General features: G+C 44.5%; 1 protein-coding gene across 1 annotated transcript in view; it reads left to right on the forward strand.

The window, feature by feature from the left end:
* Positions 1-19263, forward strand: part of LONP1 (lon peptidase 1, mitochondrial) — a 75899-nt gene extending 56636 nt beyond the window's left edge. Inside the window, exons 15-18 of the mRNA XM_075282964.1 lie at positions 8622-8787; positions 13771-13979; positions 17657-17821; positions 18852-19263. Of these exons, the coding sequence (XP_075139065.1) occupies positions 8622-8787; positions 13771-13979; positions 17657-17821; positions 18852-19001 (690 nt within the window). The 3' untranslated portion in view covers positions 19002-19263. The remainder of the gene's footprint in view (positions 1-8621; positions 8788-13770; positions 13980-17656; positions 17822-18851) is intronic.
* The last annotated feature ends 2181 nt before the right edge of the window (positions 19264-21444 follow it).

A 21444-nucleotide genomic window follows, 5' to 3' on the forward strand; every position in this document is an offset into this window, starting at 1 on the left:
GCCTGATTTGTTTGCCTCCCTGGATGTGCGCCCTGTCTCAGTCCCGAACTGGCTTGCTCTGGATTCCTCCCGCCCTACTATATCCAGGCGCGGCCGCGGCTCCAGGCGTTCTTCTTCGGCTGCTTCTAGAGAGAGACCTCGGCGAAACTCAACTCCACGACGTCTTCCAATACCGGATCCGCCTGGGTCTCCGCTCCGTCAACCAGATCTCTCAGCTCAGCTTCCCATTGAAGCATGATCCCTCATGCCACCGGTCTTTGATCTGCCCACAGGACAGTGTTGATATCCTTTTATGTTGAGTGGTCTTGGACTTGTTTCGCGGTTGGTGGACATTTTCACTATGTTTATTTTATTTTGTTCTGTGACTACTCTGTTCCTCTTGATCCTGTGCCTGCTGGGCTTTATAGATGGCCCTTGTTGATATTGCTGTGTTTTTATACAATATTGTTATTTGGACCTTAGAGTCACTTTGTAGCCCTGTGCATCCTATCCCTATACATTTTGTTGGGGGTGGGGGCATGGGGTCTTCCTTACCAGGTACACTCGTGGTGCTTGCGGGCCCACTTCTCCCCCCCATCTTTTCTTACTCCCTCAATCCTTCCTGTCTGTTGTTGTGCCCCTGGCCCATTTGTCTAGGGGTAGTTAGATTTGTTCTACTCTTGGTTCTTTTTCCTTCTCCTTTCTTCCCCCCCCCCTCTTTCTTTACTGCTCTCCTTCCTCTACCCTGTTACTTTCCTCTCTTTTTTCTTTCCCTCTCCCTTTACCCTCTTCAATTCTTCGCCCTCTCCCCTCCCTCCCCCCCCCCCTTTTTTTTTTTTTTTTCCCTCTGCTCCTAGGGTGTGAGCTGGGAAAGCCCGTCTCCCTCCATGCCTCCGCTTGATCGCCTTTCCTCCATCACCGTTGGCTCCCTCAATGTGAGAGGCCTTCATAGTCCAGAGAAGCGCTCCGTACTCTTCAATCTGCTCAAAGGTAAGCGCCTTCATGTTGTATTTTTGCAGGAAACTCACCATTGCTCTACCAAGCCATACAAGTTGACTAATGCTTGGTTTCCTCATGCATATCATAGCTCCTCTCCTGATCCGAAATCCAGAGGGACTAGTATCTTGATTTCTCGCTCCCTGCCTTGGGAACATTTGGAGACTCGCACTGATTCTGAGGGGAGACTTGTTATGGTAAAGGGTCGTATCTCCTCTCAACTTTTTACTTTTGTTTCTTTGTATTTACCTAACTCGGGACAGGGTCGTGCCCTTAGTTCTTACTTAGGGCTGTTGGACGGCTTTGTGGAGGGCTTCCTGGTGGCGGGGGGTGATCTTAATCTGGTCCTGGACCCTTCATTGGACTCTTCTGCTGGCGTCTCTTCTCACCCTTACTCACTCATCAGGAGGGTTAAGAGGGACCTTCATTCCCACCAGCTTGTGGACTCCTGGAGGTTACTCCACCCATTGGATAGGGATTACTCCTATTACTCTCCGGTCCATCACCGATACTCTCGTATTGACTACCTCTTTATCCGTCACCAACATCTCCATTCTTTGTTGGCTGCGGAAGTCGACAACATTACTTTCTCCGACCATGCTTTAGTTACTTTGTCTGTTTCCTTGTCCTCTCCTATTCCTTTCCAGCGTCAGTGGAAGCTTAACGCATCACTTCTTGATGATGTAACCATCCTGGATGACATTAAGACCCATTTGGGGGAATACTTTGAGAGGGAGGAATTGTCGGGGATTGCTCCTCCTATGGTGTGGGAGGCTCACAAATGTTTTATCCGGGGTATTCTGTTGCAACATGGTTCCCGCTTAAACAAGGAACGCCGGGCTTGTATTGAATCTCTGCTGCAGCGGATCCGCTCGTTGGAACTCCTTCATAAGCGCCAAATCACTCCTGATGTTTATTCCCAGCTTGCCAGCGCCCGAGAAGAATTGCGTACGCTCGTCACTGATAGGGTGAAGGGTACTCTAGCTAAATGCAGACGTCATTTTTATGAGTTTGGAAATAAGAGCGGGCGTTCCCTAGCTAGGGCCCTTCGGGTTCAGCAGTCCTCCACCTATGTTCCATGCATCGGTTCCGCCCAGGGTACTCGATTACACATGCCCCTTGATATTGCGGCTGCCTTTCGGGACTACTATGCCTCTTTGTATTCTGTAGACTCTGGCCCTTCTCCTCTCCCTGACACGGAGTTCCGAGATCGCATTCGTTCTTATCTCTCCTCCTCTGGTCTCCCGTCGTTGTCTTTGGAGGACTTGACAGCCTTGGAATCTCCTATTGTTGAAGAGGAAATTTCTTTAGCTATCTCCAGTATGGCAACGGGTAAGGCCCCAGGTCCAGACGGCCTTACCTTGGCATACTATAAGAAACTTGGCCCTGAACTCCGCCCCAGACTGTTGAAAGTTTTCAATTCTCTTACCGATGGCTCAGCCCTTTGTCGTGACTCCCTGCGTGCTCACATAGCAGTTATCCCCAAACCGGGAAAAGACCCTCTTCTGTGCTCTAACTACCGCCCCATTTCGCTAATCAATGTTGACCTAAAAATTTTAGCCAAGATCCTGGCGACCCGTTTATCGCCCTTGCTAGGAAATATTATTCACCCGGATCAAGCTGGATTTTTACCCGGCCGTGAGGCTCGAGATAATACTACCAAAGCTATCAACCTCATGTATGGGGCTAAACGATCGGGCTCTCCTCTCATGCTTCTTTCAACTGACGCCGAGAAAGCCTTCGACAGGGTCAACTGGCGGTTCATGGAAGAGACCTTGTTACATATTGGTCTTGGACACCGCATGATGAGTTGGATCATGGCTCTATACTCTCTCCCTACAGCGATGGTCAGGGTGAACGGTTTACTGTCCCAGTCCTTCCCTATCCGAAATGGCACTAGGCAAGGTTGCCCCCTTTCGCCTCTCATTTTCGTCTTGACTCTTGAACCCTTCCTCCGCCAGGTTCGAGCCGATCCGAACATCTCAGGTGCTGCTCATTCTTCCCGTTTATATAAAGTGGCGGCATATGCAGATGACTTGCTATTTTTTCTCTCCTCCCCGCATGTCTCTCTTCCGGCTCTGATGCTCGCCTTTCAGGCTTACTCGACCCTTTCAAACTTTAAAATCAACTTTTCGAAGTCGGAAGCCCTTAATGTGACCCTTTCTTCCTCAGCGGCCACCTCATTGAGTCAATCTTTCCCTTTTCATTGGGCCCCCACTTCTCTCAAGTATTTGGGGGTTTATCTTACTCCGGATCCGAAAGATCTCTTTCGTTGCAACTTCCCCCCACTTCTGGCGTCTATCAGGGCTGATTGTACTCGATGGTCCACTGGAGCCTTTACCTGGTTCGGGAGATGCGCGATTTTTAAAATGAACATTCTCCCTCGTCTTCTCTACTTGATGCAGACGCTTCCCATTCACATTCCTCTGTCTTTTCTTAGATCCCTCACTTCCATCCAACTGAAGTTCATCTGGTCGGGCAGACCCGCCCGAGTGAGTAAGGCTTTTCTCTTTCGTCCCAAGAGATGTGGTGGTTTATCGCTTCCGGACCTGAAGTCCTATTATTTGGCTACCCACCTGACTCGTGTCGTGGACTGGTGTAGGCATGCTGTTTCTAAACCTTGGGTCTACATCGAACAGGCATTCTCTCCTATCCCTTTGCAGGTTGCCCCATGGTTGGACTCCTCCTCATTGTCATCTCTCTTTTCTCACCCTACCCTTGGTCCCACGCTTCGGATTTGCTCCAGGGGCCTTGTTCGCTCCACTCTCCTCCCTAAGGATTCCGCTTTTTTCCCAGTGCTGGGCAATCCTGCCTTTCCACCTGGAATGTTTGATCGAGTTTTCCGTAATTGGCGCCGTCATGGGATTTTTTGTGCCTGTCACTTCCAGGACGCAGGGGGATGGAATACACTTCTGAACTCCCAGGCCCCTCCTGAGTTGCCCCCTTTGGATGCTTGGCGGGGGATGCAACTTCGTCACTTTTTGCATTCTCTCCCTGCTCCTACTGAGTTCCGTGTCGAACCTACCCCCTTGGAGAAGATTTGTGTTGGCGCTGGCCCCCTCCGCCACTCCCTCTCGCTCACTTACCAGATCCTGGTTGAACCTCCGGAGGACTTTGTTCCACCGTTCTTGCTGAAATGGGAATCTGACTTATCCCTTTCCCTCTCTCAGGAACAGCGTAGGCGTATTTTTTGCCTTTCTCATACTGCCTCCATCAGCTCTCGCCACCAGGAGGCCAGCTACAAAATCTTGTCCCGATGGTATAGGGTTCCTACGAGACTCCATGCTATGTTCCCTCAGGTCTCCCCATTATGTTGGCGCTGTGGCGACGAGGAAGGCACATTGCTACACATTTTTTGGTCCTGTCCTGCCCTTTCGTCCTTCTGGGAGGGGGTCAAACGGATAACCCTCCAGCTTACTGAAACTTCTCACCATTTGGGCCCTGCCTTGTTCCTCCTTAATCATTGTGAGTCTTCTGTAAAGGTCTTTAAGCGTTCCCTGCTTAGATTCCTGATCCTCGCTGCCCGGGCTTGTATCCCCCTTTTTTGGAAACGAGTGGATCCTCCTCCTCTCTCCCTCTGGATTTCGAAGGTCAACGAGATAATGCACATGGAAAATCTCACGTCTTTCCTGCATGGTACGACTGAGGCGTACATCAAAACCTGGTTCTACTGGTTCAGGTTTCAACAGTCTGCAGAGTACCGGACACTCCTGGGCTCTGACCCCTCCTCTGATTGATACTCTTGTTGTTCATTTCAAGTATTTGACCGGTGGTTGCTCCCGAGCCCTTCCTAACTGGCTGTGGTATGGTTGACCTGACGAGCGCTCTCGCTGGTTTCCTGACTGCTCACACTCACCCCTACCTACCCTTTCACCCTCTATGTTTAGTCCTCTCCCCCACCCACCTGTCCCACTAACCCACTCCCTCCTCCTCCCCCCCCCCTTTTTGTTTTGTTTTTTCTCTGTTGCTTTCTTTGTTTTTATTTTTTCTTGTGTTGCACTGTGTGCTTTTTTGTTCGCAGGGCGGGTGTTCGCCTTGTTTCTTGTAATTGTCTTTTCTTATTGTATAAAACAGAAAAAATTTTCAATAAAAATTTGTTACAAAAAAAAAAAAAAAAAAAAAAATAGACCAGCCGCAATAGTAATATAGCGATGACAGGCCTGGGAGCCTTCATTAGGCTCCCGGCTGTCATCAGGACAGGTCGGCTCCTGCGAGCCCGTTGCACAGGAGCCGGCCTGCAACTTTAAAGGTGAGGGGACCGGCCCCGGGGCTAATCTTAAACTTGTACAGGGGGGGGGGGTGTAACTCTTGCAGCGGAGATGCCAAAGCAGCTCCGGCATCACCGGAGGTGCTGGTTTCTATGGCGACCGCTCTGCAGCGGCGCCATTACACTTTTATGCCCGGTTCACACATGCTGATGGTCCGCATGAGGACCCCTACGGACGGAACACAAGCGCAACTGCAAGCGCTGTGCAGTTCAAGCGCACGGGCCCCATAAACTATAATGTGGTCCATGGGCTTGCAGCGCACTGCCTGCATGAATCGTGAATCGCTTGCAGTTGCGCTTGTATTCTGTCTGGGAGGGTCCTCATACAGACTCCTTACGGACGGAACACATCAGCATGTGTGACCCGGCCCTTACAGACACCGGGGCGGGTGTCGGGGCCGCAGCATTGTCACGCTACTGCCAGGAGCATGGTGATACTGTACATTTCAAACTGCAGAAGTACTTACGGTACTTCTGCTAGCGCGCCAGGAAGCAGACACATGCTGGGTGCGGGCCTGAGCTTACGTGGCCACGTCACCCGGCGTGTGATGGAGCAGTGGGGGGGGGGGGGGTCTGCGTTCCTGGCCTGCTAGCAGAAAATGATGACTAGTATAAGCCGAGGAGCACTTTTTCAGCACAAAAACTGTGCTGAAAAACTCGGCTTATACTCGAGTATATACAGTAGCTATTACAGTGTCGATTAAAAAATCTTGAATTCAGATCTGTTCAGCCTGTGGTCTAAAAGTGTGGGGTCTATATTTACCATACAATCCATAATTTTCAGATATTACTGTATTCTTTTATGTTACAGCTTAGTGGGCATTCACACTACTGTTGGTGTCCGCTCAGCAGTGTCCAGGGTTATTGTCCGTACAATAAAAGATTTTAGCAACAGACACTTGCTGGTCTTTTTGCAATTTCCATTCATTTCAATGGGATTTTATCTTGTCCTTTAGTGTTCGTTTACAACAATGTCCTTTTTTTCAAGCGGACAAAAAAATCCTACATGCAGGACCAGACATTTTTAAACGTAACAAAAATCAGATATTAAAGGGATTCAATCATTACAATTACATTTTTTTTCTCCCTAACATGACATTTTTTCTCCCTTCTTCCGGCGCTGACTTCAAACTTCTGAACATGCGCAGTCGGCTCTGCCGTTGGGCCTCGGGCAGAGCCGACTGCGCATGCCCGCGGCAATTTTCCTGTAGCTGCTTGCACAATAAACTGGTGTAAGTGGCCATTTTCATGTGCCTGAAAACATGTGAAAATGAGGCTCCTAGGTTCTGTTACAATTAACCTGCGATTTCTGAGCCTGGTGACTCGATGAACTTATCCTCTGTAGCAGAGGTGATTCTTGGTCTTCCTTTCCTAAGACTGACAGGGCACACCTGTGAAGTGAATACCATTTCCAGTGACTACCTCTTGAAGCTCGTCAAGAGTGTGCAAATAGAATATCCTATCCTACTAATATTATAAATGTGAAAGTTTCGATGTTTGTGTGTTTGTTAGTCAATCAATCACGCAAAAACGGCTGAACGGATTTGAATGAAATATGGCACATAGATTATAACCTCGATTAACACACAGGCTACTTTTTATCCCGATAAATTACATGGTTTCCAGACTATTATGTATTTATGTTCATATACTATATTACACTGCTGCTGCATCAGCCTTATCTCAGGTCCCAGGGCTGTTATCTCTCTGTGTAAACACACTTAACCCTCAGTGGTTTGTCTACACACATTTGCATATTATCTGATCTGCTCCAGGCACTGCAAATTGACATAGGCAAACACCTTTAATCCAAATTGGCAGTTTGTCAATTTTAAACATGCCTGGAAAAAGGAAATCTAATTGGCCGCAAACGAGAGCTATGAAGGAGCCAGAAGTCACAGAGCTCTCCACAAGCGGAGCTGAGGGGGATCATCGACGCCAACAACACATGCATTATATGGCGTTGCAGTGAGCTGCTGAGATGCCGGAACAATTACAGGCACGGTGCGAAGAACATCTTCAGTGTCAGGCCAGCTTGAGAGTTGCCACACCGCCGGAGCATGCCGATTATAAACACCAACAATACGCTTATTACATGGCGTTCCAGCGAGTTGCTGAGATGCTGGAACAATCCCGGGCACAGCGTGAGGAATGCGTTCAGCAACAGGCCAGCTTCACAGAAGTCGAAACGCCGGAGCAGGTGGATCATAAACACCAGGAACACGCTCATTATATGGCGTCCCAGCGAGCTGCGAGGAACAAGTTCAGCAGCAGCACAGCTTAAGAGCTGCCAAAGCAGGAAAACCATCGACGGCAGCAATTTGCTGAATATAGGTGGATCATCCACTCCAACAACCTGCAGGCAAAGTCGCAGGCAGAGGCTAGTAAAACATATTTTCAGTTATTTCACACATATAAATATGTGAGTGGCAGGGACAGGGTTAAACTTCACACTTTTTTTTTTTTTTAATGTGTCTTTGCTCCTACAGAGTGTTGGTGCATTTTTTTTTTTTTGTTTGTGTAAATGCGCTGCTAGCAATTTACCTGTAATAGTATATAAAATGTGCTGATGGCCATGCTGGCTACAGAGTTGATTGTTGCCAGTACAATATTTCCTTAATTGACCCTGCTAGAATGGGTGCTGGGTGGATTTTAGCTGATTCACAAGTTCTGTCAAGAGCCAAGAAACCATAGATGTTAATTAACTGCAATGGGCAGGAGGTTGGCGAGATTTTGCTTCAGAGGCATCTGGGTTCAGCCACTCCCTCATACAAGTTTATTCCTTATTTGCATATTAGAAAAAAACACTAATTTTGGTACAAATAAAGACACGATTCACAAAATAAAGTTATGAGCACTAGTCTATTATGTCCTAGAAAACTTAATAGTATGTACTTTTTATACCACTTAATTCACATGAAAGGGATTTTCTTATCTAAAACATTCATGGCAAATCCACAGGATTTTACGCAAATGATTTTTTGGTGAGGGGTCCATCCTCTGGGAAATGGGAGGTAAGGTGTTATGGCCATTTGTTCGTTTACAATAGTCATGGGGTGGAGGTTCCTGTTTTCTAAACAGATCTGGTCCAAGAAGTGGGACCTGTATCCATAAGACATCTGTGACGTGGTGGATGTGCCATAAATGTCTAAAATGGAGAAGAAAAAAAATCCCTAAGTTACTTGCTGCTGTAATAAAGCACATACATTTAAAAACAATAACAAGGACATGATTTCTAGAGACCTACATCTTGGTAGTAAAGCTAAAATTAAATAGTGATGTATTTCTTTTAAAACTGTACAATGTAGAAAGTAGGTGGATTTAAGATTGGCAAGTATATGTAAGAGCATAAATAACTCCTCTGCATCTTGTGCCTAAGGTTCTGCGTAAGTCTGCATACAAAATTGTAAATGGAGAAGCTGAGTATGTAGAAATCAATCCATCCAACCTTCAAGACTTTGTAGGAAAACCAATCTTCACTGTGGACAGAATGTATGATGTCACTCCTCCTGGGGTGGTGATGGGCCTAGCTTGGACTGCCATGGGTAAGAACAATAAAAGGTTTTCCTACAAAATGTATTCGTACTGTTTATCTACTCCATACTGTTTGTAAGAGCAGCAGGAACAGGTGAGTGTGGTTTTCTTTTTATACTTTTTTTCACCTCCATCAGCCTGATTAATGGATTAAATTTTAGGCTGGACAACCCCTTTAAGGGCTGCCCTTCACAATATATACTGGGAGCAGCTATTGTCAGATACTAAATGGGGGGGAAAAAATCAAGATCACAACAGGTAGGTCCTATCAAGAAAAGGCAGAGCTATTAAATGGGTTCTTTAGCTCTATGTAACTGGCAATAGTTGATGATGGTTGTCCCCAATACTGGTAATACATCAACCAAAATACTAAACTGGATAAACATAGAAATTGGCCAAACCAAACAAAATAAATGTGAGCAAGGCTTCAGGTTCAGATGGATTATACCAACGAGTATTTAACTCCTTCCTGATATCCGTGATAATAGTACGGCGGATGCTGGGTCTTTAAAGATGGCCGCTACTCTGCTGCAGTACAGTTGCCTTAGCTACTGAGTCTCCGCTATAATGTACTCTGATTGCAGACAATGCACACCAGGAACCCCCCCTAAAGTTAAAATAAATCGCCCCAGGCATCCAGATATGTTTCTTTTTACAGGACGGTTCCTGCATGGTGAGATTGTGGTGGCTGACCTATTCCTATGGCAGCCTGGAGCCTTATGAGGACTTCGAGTCCTGCAATATGTATTTTACTATGTATTTTTTCTGCAATAATAACATACCGAAATTCTCATAGACTGCAGTATAATTGTATTGCAGTCTAAGAGACTTGAAATCAAACAAGTACCGTATTTTTCGGACTATAAGACGCACCTAGGTTTTAGAGGAGGAAAATAGGGGAAAAAAAATTTTGAAGCAAAAAAAAATGGTAAACTATTTAATATATGGAAGTTGTAGTTTTGCAACAGCTGCAAGGCCACATTGACAGGTGACCCTGCAGCTGTACGGAGATCCATAGAGCGTTTTTTTTTTTTTTGTTTTTTTTTTGCGGGGCCAGATGTACTTTTTAGTTATACCATTTTGGGGAATGTCTATTGCTTACATCACCTTTTATTTAAATCAGAGGCAAAACGGTGAAAAAACAAACAAACCACGGCGGTTTGAAAACTATTAGTAGACTGGGCATTTTTGGACACAGGGATTCCTAATGTGTATAATGTGTTTCACAGTAATTTTCTACTTTTATATGTATTCTAGGGAAATAAGGGGATTTAGAAGTTTTATTTATTTTATTTTTTTAAAGCTTTTTATTTTTTCACTATTTTATTGCCCCTTCCCCCTAGGTGGCTTGAACCTGCAATCATTTTATTGCAAGTCCCATAGACGGCAATAGAAGTGTATTGCCGTCTATGGGAGATTCTCTACATTACTATTATGGCTGGTCATAGACCAACCGCAATAGTAATATAGCAGTGACAGGCCTGGGAGCCTTCAGTAGGCTCCGAGCTGTCACCAGAACAGGTTGGCTCCTGCGACCTCGCCGCGCAGGAGCCGGCCTGCAACTTTAAAGGTATGGGGGCAGTAGGGACTAGCCCCGGGGTGTATTCTACACTTTGGGGAAAGGGGGGTTAAGTTTTAATTCCTGCAATTAGAATGCATTCTAATTGTGGGCATTCGCTTTGGGCCTCCGTGTATAGCGGAGACCCAGTTGCTATGGCGACCGCTCTGCAGCAGAGCGGCCGGCATTATTTTTACAGACCAGCAAAAGAACGGCGGATGCTGGGAATGGGGTTTTAGATGCCATAGCAACCAGGTGTCCGCTATACGCGGAGGCCCACATTCAGACTATAAGATGCACCCTCATTTCCCCCCCCCCCCCAAATTGGGGGGGGGGAAAGTGCGTCTTAGGGTAAGTTCACACTACTGATACGCTGCCTGATTCTGAACGTTAAAACAAGGGGAGTACCATAATTTATAATGACGGCTATTATAAAGGAAGAGCTATTATTTCAAAAGGTGCTGTTATTTATTAGGGAGGAACTATAATATATAAGGGGACTAATATAAGGGGGGACATTTACAATAGCCCCCTGCTTACATATATATATATATATATATATATATATATATATATATATATATATATATAATAGGTCGTCTCTTATAAATATCTCACTTATAAATAATAGTCTCCCCATATATATAGTAGTCCCCTTCCATATGACTGTTACAGCTTATGAACAATAATAGTTCACTCTTACAATAGGCCCCCTCATATTTAATAGTTCCCCCACTATAAATAATAGCCCTTCTATAAATAGTTTGCCCCCTTGTCAAATCAGTTGCGCACCTCCCATGAGGCGACCTGAAGCGAGCGCTTCAGGCAGCGCTATGCCAGGGAGGGCGGCATTTTTGATTATCTAAGCCAGTCCAGGACAAGCTGCCCTGGACTGGCTTAGCACCGAGCGGTGGTTTGGGGAGGCCACTGGAGCAGTGCTGATCCAGCAGCCTCCCCTCACGCTCAGGCAGAGAGCAGGTCTTCTCCGTGCCTGCTCTCTGCTTGCGAACAGCACTAAGCCCTGCCCCCCTTCGTGAAGCCACGCCCCCTTCACTCTGCCTCACCCCTTCACTCCGCCCCCTCCTCCCAGGGGGGGGGGGGCGGCTTTCTGTAGTTCGCCTCGGGTGGCGAAAGGGGTAGGTTCACCCCTGGAGGTGCGGCGCTGTCTACTAGTGTCTCACTGGCAGAGCCAACTGCGCAGGCGTCGGAGGTGACGCCGAAGAAAGAAGGGGAGGATCCAGCAGAAGATAAAGGCGTCGCTGGAGCCTCTTTTCGAGCAGCAGTGGGGACGCCCCCATCGCATTTCCAGCGCTCGGGCGCCCCCATTGCTGCGAGAGAACCAATTTGCATACTGGTAAAAACCGGTATTTCTAAGGAACGGCGCGGCGGAGATCACATCTAAAGGTAAGAGACAAATAGCCTTTCTAAAGGCTATTCCGACGTCTTGTCTACAAAAAAAAAAAAAAAAAAAAAGTTTTTAATGGTAGAATCCCTTTAAAGAAAACTAACAGGTCTGTGAGAGTCAGAATTCTTACTGGTTGATACTTATTTCATGCAATAAAACGCAATGCAATAAAAAATATTTTCTGCATTCCATCTAAACAGTTGAAGTGTACTTATGATAAAAAGTACAGACTTTTCCATTCTTTATAGGTGGGAAAACTTGCTAAATCGGCAGTATGTCAAATACTTACTGTTATATATAAGGTGCAATTATGTATAATGGAGGAACTATTATATATAAATGGGAAGCAATTATTTATAAGTGGGCTATTAATTTAGAATGAAGGGAGACCTATATAGAGCTAGCTGTCCGTGTTAAGTAGCTCGAACAAAGAGTGTGGTCCTTACCCTCCTTAGGGAGAACCGTGATATGGGCCTGAAGAAACGACGGGGGAAACGCAACGCCTTCAATAGGCTTCCAGCTGTCATAGCAACTGATCGCCGCCCTCTGGTGACGTTCAGGAGGGCGGAAAATGGCGGCCGCCTGCACAGTTTATACGCTGCAGTCGCGTTTGACCACAGTTTGTAAACTGTTAGCAGCAGCGATCGGTGCGGGAACCAACCGCTGCTGTTAGCGGCAGGTCCTGGCTGTATTATACAGCGGCATCTGGCCTGTATGGAGCGAGCTCAGCTCCTGAGCTCGCTCCATACATCTGCATGCAACCCATGACGTAATACTACGTCAAAGGTCGCTAAGGGGTTGATATGTTTTGTGCAGCTATGTTTTAATTCACTTCCATAAAAAAAAAAATTGACACCGTTACACATGGCTAACGATAACCCATTGAGGTGTGTGTGTGTGTGTGTGTGTAAACCCTACTTTTATAGGTTGCTACATTTTCATCTCAAGGCCGGGGTCCCACGGGACGTAAACACCGCGATTTGCCCGCAGCAGAAACGCTGCGGGAAAAATCGCGGCATTGTACAGTGCAGGCAAAGTGGATGGGATTCATGCAAATTGTGGCTTTGCAAATCGCAGCACGTCAATTATATCTACAGAAACGCCGGCGGCTTTCTCGTAGATAAAATGTTAAGAGGAAAACTCTGTGAACTTTCTCTTAAAAGCGCTGCGGAAAGAACCGCAATGCGTTCACGCAGCGGTTCTTTCCGCAGCACTTTAGCGCTGCGATTACGGCCCGTGGGACCTTAGCCTAAAAGCAGAATTTCATACCTTCCAGTTCTGATCATTGCCTGTACATGTAGGCCTTAGTGATATGCATAAACTCTGCACATGTTGAATTCTTATTTTAAGGAGATGTCTCATGTAATGTTATGTTTGGGTTACACTTTTAAGAGCTAGTATAAATTTATATGTATTTTTTTAATGCATTTTTTTTCAATAAAATATCCACTTTAAATGAAGATTGTATGAAAGTGCCTGTTTGTATACCGACTAAATGCCAGTTCACACATGCTGATGTGTTCCGTCCGGAAGGAGTCTGCATGAGGGCCCCCCGGATGGAACACAAGCGCAACTGCAAGCGCTGTGCAGTTCAAGCACACAGACCCCATAGACTATAATGGGATCCGTGTGCTTGCCGTGCACTGCCCGCACAAATGATTTCTGCGGGCAGTGCGCGGCAAGCACATGGACACCATTATAGTCTATGGGGTCCATGCGCTTGAACTGCACAGCGCTTGCAGTGGCACTTGTGTTCCGTTCAGGGGGTCCTCATGCGGACTCCTCCTGGACGGAACACATCAGTATGTGTGAACCGGCCCTTAGTGGCATTTTAACAATGTATCTGGTGTCTACTTTCCGAAAATACCTACATTTTTTTTGTTTTAAATAAATGTTGTTGTAGTTTAGATTCTATTTGTATATGTCACAAGTGTGAAAACTGCCCAGGCTACGATTGTTGGGAAATATCCAAAAATATATGTCAATCTGTTTTTAGTGCTAATCACTTTTATATTAATATATGTTTTGTAGGTGGATCCACTCTCTTTATAGAGACATCCCTCCGTCGTCCTCTAGACAAGGAAAGTAAAGAAGGTTCTTTAGAAGTAACAGGCCAGCTTGGAGATGTTATGAAAGAGAGTGCGAAAATTGCTTACACATTTGCACGTGCCTTCCTTATGAAGAAACACCCTGAGAATAAATTCCTAGTGACATCACACATTCATTTGCATGTACCAGAGGTGAGAATAATACTTTGATCTTGGCACAAGAAATTAATTGGAAATTGGTTTCTTTTTTTAGATTGTGTATGAATCTGTATCCAGTTATACTCTGATTGTTTGGATCAACTGTAGTTTATTTTGAATGCTTTTTTTTTTTTTTTTAAATTGGGGAGTTTGTGATTTCGGACCTTCTCTAACTATCTGCTCGGCAGTGGCTCCGCAAATCAACAAACCTGCTAAATCTTTGCCCATCTTATCCATGATTAAAAGCCAGAGCTGTGGAGTTCATAGCTAAACCACTGACTCAGACTCATTTATAACTCCATTTTACGCTAGGTTCACACTAGCGTTCGGCAGAACGTTCTGTGGTTTCCGTTTTCTGCATGCAGAAGACGGAAACCGTCAGACCGGGTCCGGCCGTGAGCGGCGGTGAGCGTTTTATGCTCTCCACCGCGAAATGTTTTTTTTTTTTTTAAACTGAACACAGAGTACTGCATGTCCGACTCTGTGTCTGATTTTAAAAAACTGGTTTCGCGTCGGAGAGCATAAAACGCTCACCGCCACTCACGAACGGACATCTTTCTCACCCATTCAAATGAATGGGATTGAGAGAGTCCTGCAGGTTTCCGTCTCCTGCCTCTGTTTTGTGCAGGTAACGGAAACCTGCAGAACGGAGACTGGGCGCAGATGTGAACGAGCCCTTAGTCCAGGGGTAGGGAACGTACGGCTCTCCAGCTGTTGCAAAACTACAACTCCCAGCATGCATACTGGCTCTGCTGTTCTGGGAACTCCCATGGAAATGAATGGAGCATGCTGGGAGTTGTAGTTTCACAGCAGCTGGAGAGCCAAAGGTTCCCTACCCCTTAGTCAGTCAGAAGTCGTAAAGCTCCACTAATTCATTAGATACTGATTGAATTCATATTAAAGTAACTTTGCAATAAACTATGCATCTAATTAATTATTCAATATCAATCATCAATTCAATCATTATTTATGTTGAATCTGGAGTCTAACTTTTTTTTCCACCCAATTGTCAACTCCATGATTTTGACTCCACTGTCCAGTTAGGAGCCCTTCAGGTGCACACTGACCATTAGGTCTTACAGCTGACCGTCTCACAGACAAGTTGAAATGTCTCTCCTTACTAACCATCAAGTGCCCTTACTGCTCTGTTGACCTTCCTCTGGCTCCTTCATCCATTGTTCCTGCTCTTGTTCAGGCCCTTTAAGACCTACAACTTTCTCCTGTACAGTTCTTCCCTGAACTCTGTATTGAAACAGTACATGTCTGGAGATCTATTGTTTTCCATAAAATCACTATTACCTGGCTTTCTCTCTCGACCTGCTAGTAACACAATAGAGTCTTCATCTTTCAGATAATATTGAAAACTAAGAACTTGGATCTTTACCTCTGATCACCACCAGACTGTATACTCCAGACTTTTTCACCTGGGGCGCCATTGTTTTTCTCTGCTAACTCTGCTTAAAGGGGTATTTCCATGTACATAATCATATCTATACTTGTAGATAATTAAAAGTTAAACATTTTTGCAAATATAAGTAATTAAAAATTCTGTAGAGTTTTAAAGATTTTCTCGAACTTTCTTAGTGGTGACAGTCTGTTGTCTTGATCGGTTGCCATGGATACGACCACTAATGCAGAAACTTTAAATGCAGAAAATTTAAAAATAATCATGTAGATTTTTTTTAAATTTTCCCCTTTAAATAAGTGAAGCAGATTCCATTTTAGACCAAGCACTGCTTCTCTTCACACCACAGACCACTCCCCCCCCCCCCCCCTCCCTCTGTGCAGTGCCATTACTACTAGCAAAACATCACAGCAAGTTGGAGGGTAGATGAGTTTCAACTTTTTGCAAATCACTCAGCTTTGAATGGGGCTGCTTATCCACCATCCAGACTATCACGCAACCTTTTGTCAGTTTTTGTCATCTGTCTACATCCAGGAAGATTAATTACAGTGCCATAGGTTGCAAACGTTTTATGTTGTGCAACATGGACAAAGGAACATAAAGATCACTGGAGAAGGACTTGTAATTTTCAGGTTGTTATTTTTCCACAATTTTGGTTTTCAAGTCCTTAAGACAGTTGTTATTCTCTTCTTTCTGTTCCCCATCTTATTGTGCCACATATAGCCACACAATGTAAAGACTGCATCAACTTCTCTGGCTTCAGGTGTGATTTTTATATTGCCCACACCTGTTTCTTGCCATAAGTGAGTTTGAACAAGCATGCTTGAAACAGTTATTTACCCATAATTTTGAAAAAGGTGCCAACAATCTTATCTGGCTCATTTTTGGAGTTTTGTATGAAATCATGTCCAATTTGCCTTTTTTCTTTTTTTCCCCCCGTTTTTTGTGTTGTTCCAATGCAAACAGGATTATTTTGATACTCTTTCTGGGAGAAATACTTCATGTTCTGGAAAAATTTCATGAGTGCAAACCCTTTTTTAGTCCTTAGTCTTTCTCTCAGTCCTGTGGTTTCTATAATTCAATGACTTTTCCTTCTTGATGTTTCTCTTGTGGGAACAGTTTTTACACAGAATTTTACATATACTTGTGTAACAGTCACACATTTTAAGCCTTGGTCTTTAGAACATTCTACCTTACTTACTTACCGTATTTTTCGGACTATAAGACGCACTTTTTTCCCCCCGAATGTGGCGCCTGGCACCCGCTGTACTAGAGAGGCGGAAGCCGGAAAGGGATAGACGCCGGGGCCTGAGACATCGCTGTGCTTCTCTGCCCTGCATGAAGCCAGCAGCAGGAGGAGTGATGCTATTCCGCTCCTCCGTCCCCCCGCCGCTGGCTTCAGGCAGGGCAGAGGAGCGCAGCGATGTCTCAGGCCCGGCACCTGTGCCAGCGTCTATCCCTCCCCGGCATCCGCCTCTCTAGTACAGCGGATGCCGGGTCAGTATCGGTGGCCCCTTCTCCCCCGGAGCCGGTCCCCACCGGCCCCGTACCTGTAGAGTTGCAGGCCGGCTCCTGCGCGGCGATATCGCAGGAGCCAACCTGTTCGGGTGACAGCAGGGAGCCTAATGAGGCTCCCAGGCCTGTCACTGCTGTATTAGTATTGCGGCTGGTCTCTATGACCAGCCGTAATACTAATAGAGAGAATGTCCCATAGACGGCAATACACTTGTATTGCCGTCTATGGGACTTGCAATCAAGTGACCGCAGGTTCAAGCCCCCGGGGGGGAATAAAATAGTAAAAAAAAAAAAGCTTTAAAAATATAAATAAAAGTTCTAAATCACCTCATGTCCCTAGAAAAAAAAAAAATATATATATATATATATATATATATATATATATATATCATAAACCACCGGGGTTTTTTCAATACAAGGTGATTTAAGCAATAGATATTCCTCAAAATGGTATAACTAAAAAGTACAGCTGGCCCCACAAAAAAAAACACTCTATGCATCCCCGTACAGCTGCAGGGTCACCTGTCAATGTGGCCTTGCAGCTGTTGCAAAACTACAACTCCCATATATTAAATATTTTACCATTTTTTGCTTCAAAATTTTTTTTCCCTATTTTCCTCCTCTAAAACCTAGGTGCGTCTTATAGTCCGAAAAATACGGTATTTACTGGGTCTCCTGATCTGTGCATCCTCTATAAAGCTAAATTGTTATATGTGAAAAGATCATATTAATTCACTTTTGTTCTGTCTAGGGTGCTACTCCAAAGGATGGTCCTAGTGCTGGCTGCACAATTGTTACTGCACTTCTTTCCCTTGCGCTTGGACATCCAGCTCGCCAAAATGTGGCAATGACTGGAGAGGTATCACTAACAGGAAAAATCCTGCCTGTAGGGGGAATTAAAGAAAAAACTATAGCTGTAAGTATTCATGATTTAGTTGTCCATGCAGAATGTACAGCAATTTTACATTTTAAGGCTCCGTTCCCACAGAGTAACGCGCCGCTCATTTAGACACGTAAACACGTGTCAGAGCGAGGCGCTTCAAAACAGATCCCATTGATTTCATTGGGTGCCGGCTTATGCGTGCTACACATTGAAATCAATGAGAGGCTTTATAACCCATTGATTTCAATGGGTAGCGCGCATAAGCCGGCACTCATTGAAGTCAAAAGGATCTGTTTTGAAGCGCCTCACTCTGACACGTGTTTACGTGTCTAAATGAGCGACACGTTACTCCGTTGGAACGGAGCCTAAATGTAATTAACAAATAGTGTCTCCCCCACTTACTGTGTTTAAAATAGAAATACAACTTTAATAATTTTAGCAAAGCAGCTCTCTTCTCTGTTATGGCTGATGCAGAAACTTAGAGGTCTGACTAAGCTGTTGTAAATGAGCCAGTCACTCAACCTCACAGTACTGGTCAATTAAAGAATTCGGACATTTTCTTCTTTCACAGCACTTTGCTGTGGTCACTGGTCCCTGCATTTTTTAAATGCACATGGCTAAACGTTTTATGTGTTTGTTTCAAATATATGTTAATATAAAACATAAAATGCTGCTAGGACCTCCTGAAATTTGATGGTGCTTCTTCTGTTACTGAAAAGTCAAGTCATAAGCTTCTAAAACGTTTTGTAAGTTTACCTTAACTAATCACAGAGGGCAGCTTCATTTAGTCATGCAGTCATCATATTAAATCACACTTTGAAAGGCTGTATGTTAGGTAGGGTATCAGGCTGAGGTCTGACAGTGAGGGATATAATAGTAACACTGCACAGTCTTAACCAATGACTGTATGACTAGATGAAGCTGTTCTTTGCTCCTCCATGAATAGTTCAGGCCAATTTGCATAAGATTTTAAATGTTGTACATTCTGGAGTCAGTTTAGGATGAAGAAATCACCCAAAAGATTCCTAAAGACTAATATTATTTTCTTTTGTTTTCATTTCAGGCTAAAAGAGCAGGTGTTACATGTATCATTCTTCCTTCAGAAAACAAGAAAGATTACTATGATCTGGCTAAGTTCATCACTGAAGGATTAGAAGTGCATTTTGTTGAACACTATGATGAAATTTATGATATTGTATTTCCTGCACACTGACAACTGCCAGTCCCAGTAATTCTTTATTTCAGTCTCAGCCACTGGAATAGCTTGCTTTGCGTTGCTGCTAGGCAGCACTCATCAATTATGGCTACATTTACTATATCACTTGGTAGATATGACATTTGTTAAGTGATCAAATTATTAAAATGATTTTTATAGTATCTAACTTAAGCATCTATGTTTAGTTATTTTCAATTTAGTGTCTCAAACTGTGTCCCATGTGCATAGAAAAGATGTTGTCAAGCATGTTTCAATAAAGTCGTCCTATAGAATCCCTTATAAATTATTTACAGTCTTTAAACAGATGGTTAAGTGGAGAGTTATGATTTCTCTGAAATTTTTAGATACCAGATACCTTCCATAAACTTCCTAGGTAAAATTGGTCTTTCTAATTTGTCTTGTAACACTGAGTACTGTTAGTACTTAAAGGGTCTATGCACAATAAACAAAACTGTGCCGAATTGACGGCGTGTTAAAAAAAAAAAAAAAAGCGTCTCATTAATTTCAAAAAAAAATGGGTGGGACGCTTTTTTTTTTTTTTATATCTGGTGCTAATACCTACTACCTTCTAGGGCCCCCAAGGTTAAGAGAAAAAAGGCCCCCTGTATCTTGCTGGTTACAGACAGTTAACATACCTTTCATGTTACCTTTCCATACCTTTTACAGTTCTATACAGTCTTTGGAATCTGCAATCAAAATAAACACACAGTAGCTATCCCTGTTCTGCAAACGCGCAGTCTACAAACTTATTTTTCCGATATGGTGAACGCCGTACTTAAAAAAAAAAAAAAAGTGCTATTTGCTGTTTCACCTCTGATAAAAACTTGAATAAAAAGTGATCAATAGACATTCTCCCAAATGGCACAGCTAAAAAGTACATATGGCCCTGCAAAAAAATGCCATATGCATTCATATACATGGTTCGGGGGATATTGTCACTCCTTAGGGAGAGACCACCATATAGGTGTGTGGAGACTTGTTAAGCCTTTAGCACTCCACTTTGCAAGGAACTATGGGAAGAATATGCAAATCTGCCTTCCATGATGTAATTAGGAAGACAGTTGCTGTCTCAGTATTGCAAACCAATAGAGGGCGCTCACTGGAATGTGCAAGCCTGTCTTAAGACAGGATTCCAGTGAAATAACCCAATAATGGCTGCTCCCTTTAGCCTCATGCCCGACCTTCCAAGAGGCTATCCTCCGAACCCTGTCTAAGCCTCTCACCTCTACCAGGTTATAGTCCTCTCTACATCGGGCTGAAGAGATCCAACCAGATCGAAACAGCTGTCCTCGATTGAGAGACTATACCTGGTAATAATCCCAGCGTCATTGCAAAACAAAGGCCTCTTGGAAAGTCGGGCATGAGGCTAAAGGGAGCAGCCATTATTGGGTTATTTCACTGGAATCCTGTCTTAAGACAGGCTTGCACATTCCAGTGAGCGCCCTCTATTGGTTTGCAATACTGAGGCAGCAACTGTCTTCCTAATTACATCATAGAAGGCAGATTTGCATATTCTTCCCATAGTTCATATACATGGAAATATTAAAAAAAAAAAAAAAATTACGACTAAGAATTTTTTTTTGCAAAGTTTTGGATGTTTAAAGGGATCCTATCATTTAAACACTTTTTTTTTTTCTAGTTGACACGTCGGATTAGCCTTATCCGTTGCATCCGACACGCCGTTCGGTAGAAATACCAGTTTTCACCGGTATGCAAATGAGTTCTTTCACAGCACTGGGGCGGGCCCCAGCGCCCAGACAGCACTGGGGGCGTCCCCAATGCTGCCAGAGAACTCTCTCCTGCGACGCCTCCATCTTCAACAGCAACCGCGTCTTCGCCCGGCTGGGGTCACACTCAGCTCTTGCGCGCATGCACAGTACGCCCCTGTAGTTCTACTTTTGTATGAATGTAGTCTTGTAAATATTTATAATACAAACTATTTATGAATTTCCGGTGAGATTATGAAACTTTTGCTATAGTAGAGAAAAACGCTTTAGGCCAGGGCACCACGGACCGGAAACGCCGCGATTTGCCTGCAGCGGAGACGCTGTGGGAAAAATTGCGGCATCGTACAGTGCAGGCAATGTGGATGAGATTCATGTGAATCCCATCCCCACTTTGTAGAAAAGATTGCAGCGCGGACACGCAGCATGTCAATTATATCTACGGAAACGCCAGCGGCTTTCCCGTAGATATAATGTTAAGAGAAAGTCCACCAAGGAAAACTCTGTGAACTTTCTCTTAAAAGCGCTGCAGAACTGCAATGCGTTAACGCAGTGGTTCTTCCTGCAGAGCTTTAGTGCTGCGGATACAGCCCGTGGAGCCTTAGCCTTAGAATCCTGCTATCAACCTGCTCATTCCTCCAAAACTGCTTAATTTGCTGCTCAGATCCATATTCAGTAAAAGAAGACTTGAATTTGCCATCAGATATAGTCTATGT

Source organism: Leptodactylus fuscus, chromosome 1 (assembly GCF_031893055.1).
Source record: "Leptodactylus fuscus isolate aLepFus1 chromosome 1, aLepFus1.hap2, whole genome shotgun sequence".
NCBI classification, from domain to species: Eukaryota; Metazoa; Chordata; class Amphibia; order Anura; family Leptodactylidae; genus Leptodactylus; species Leptodactylus fuscus.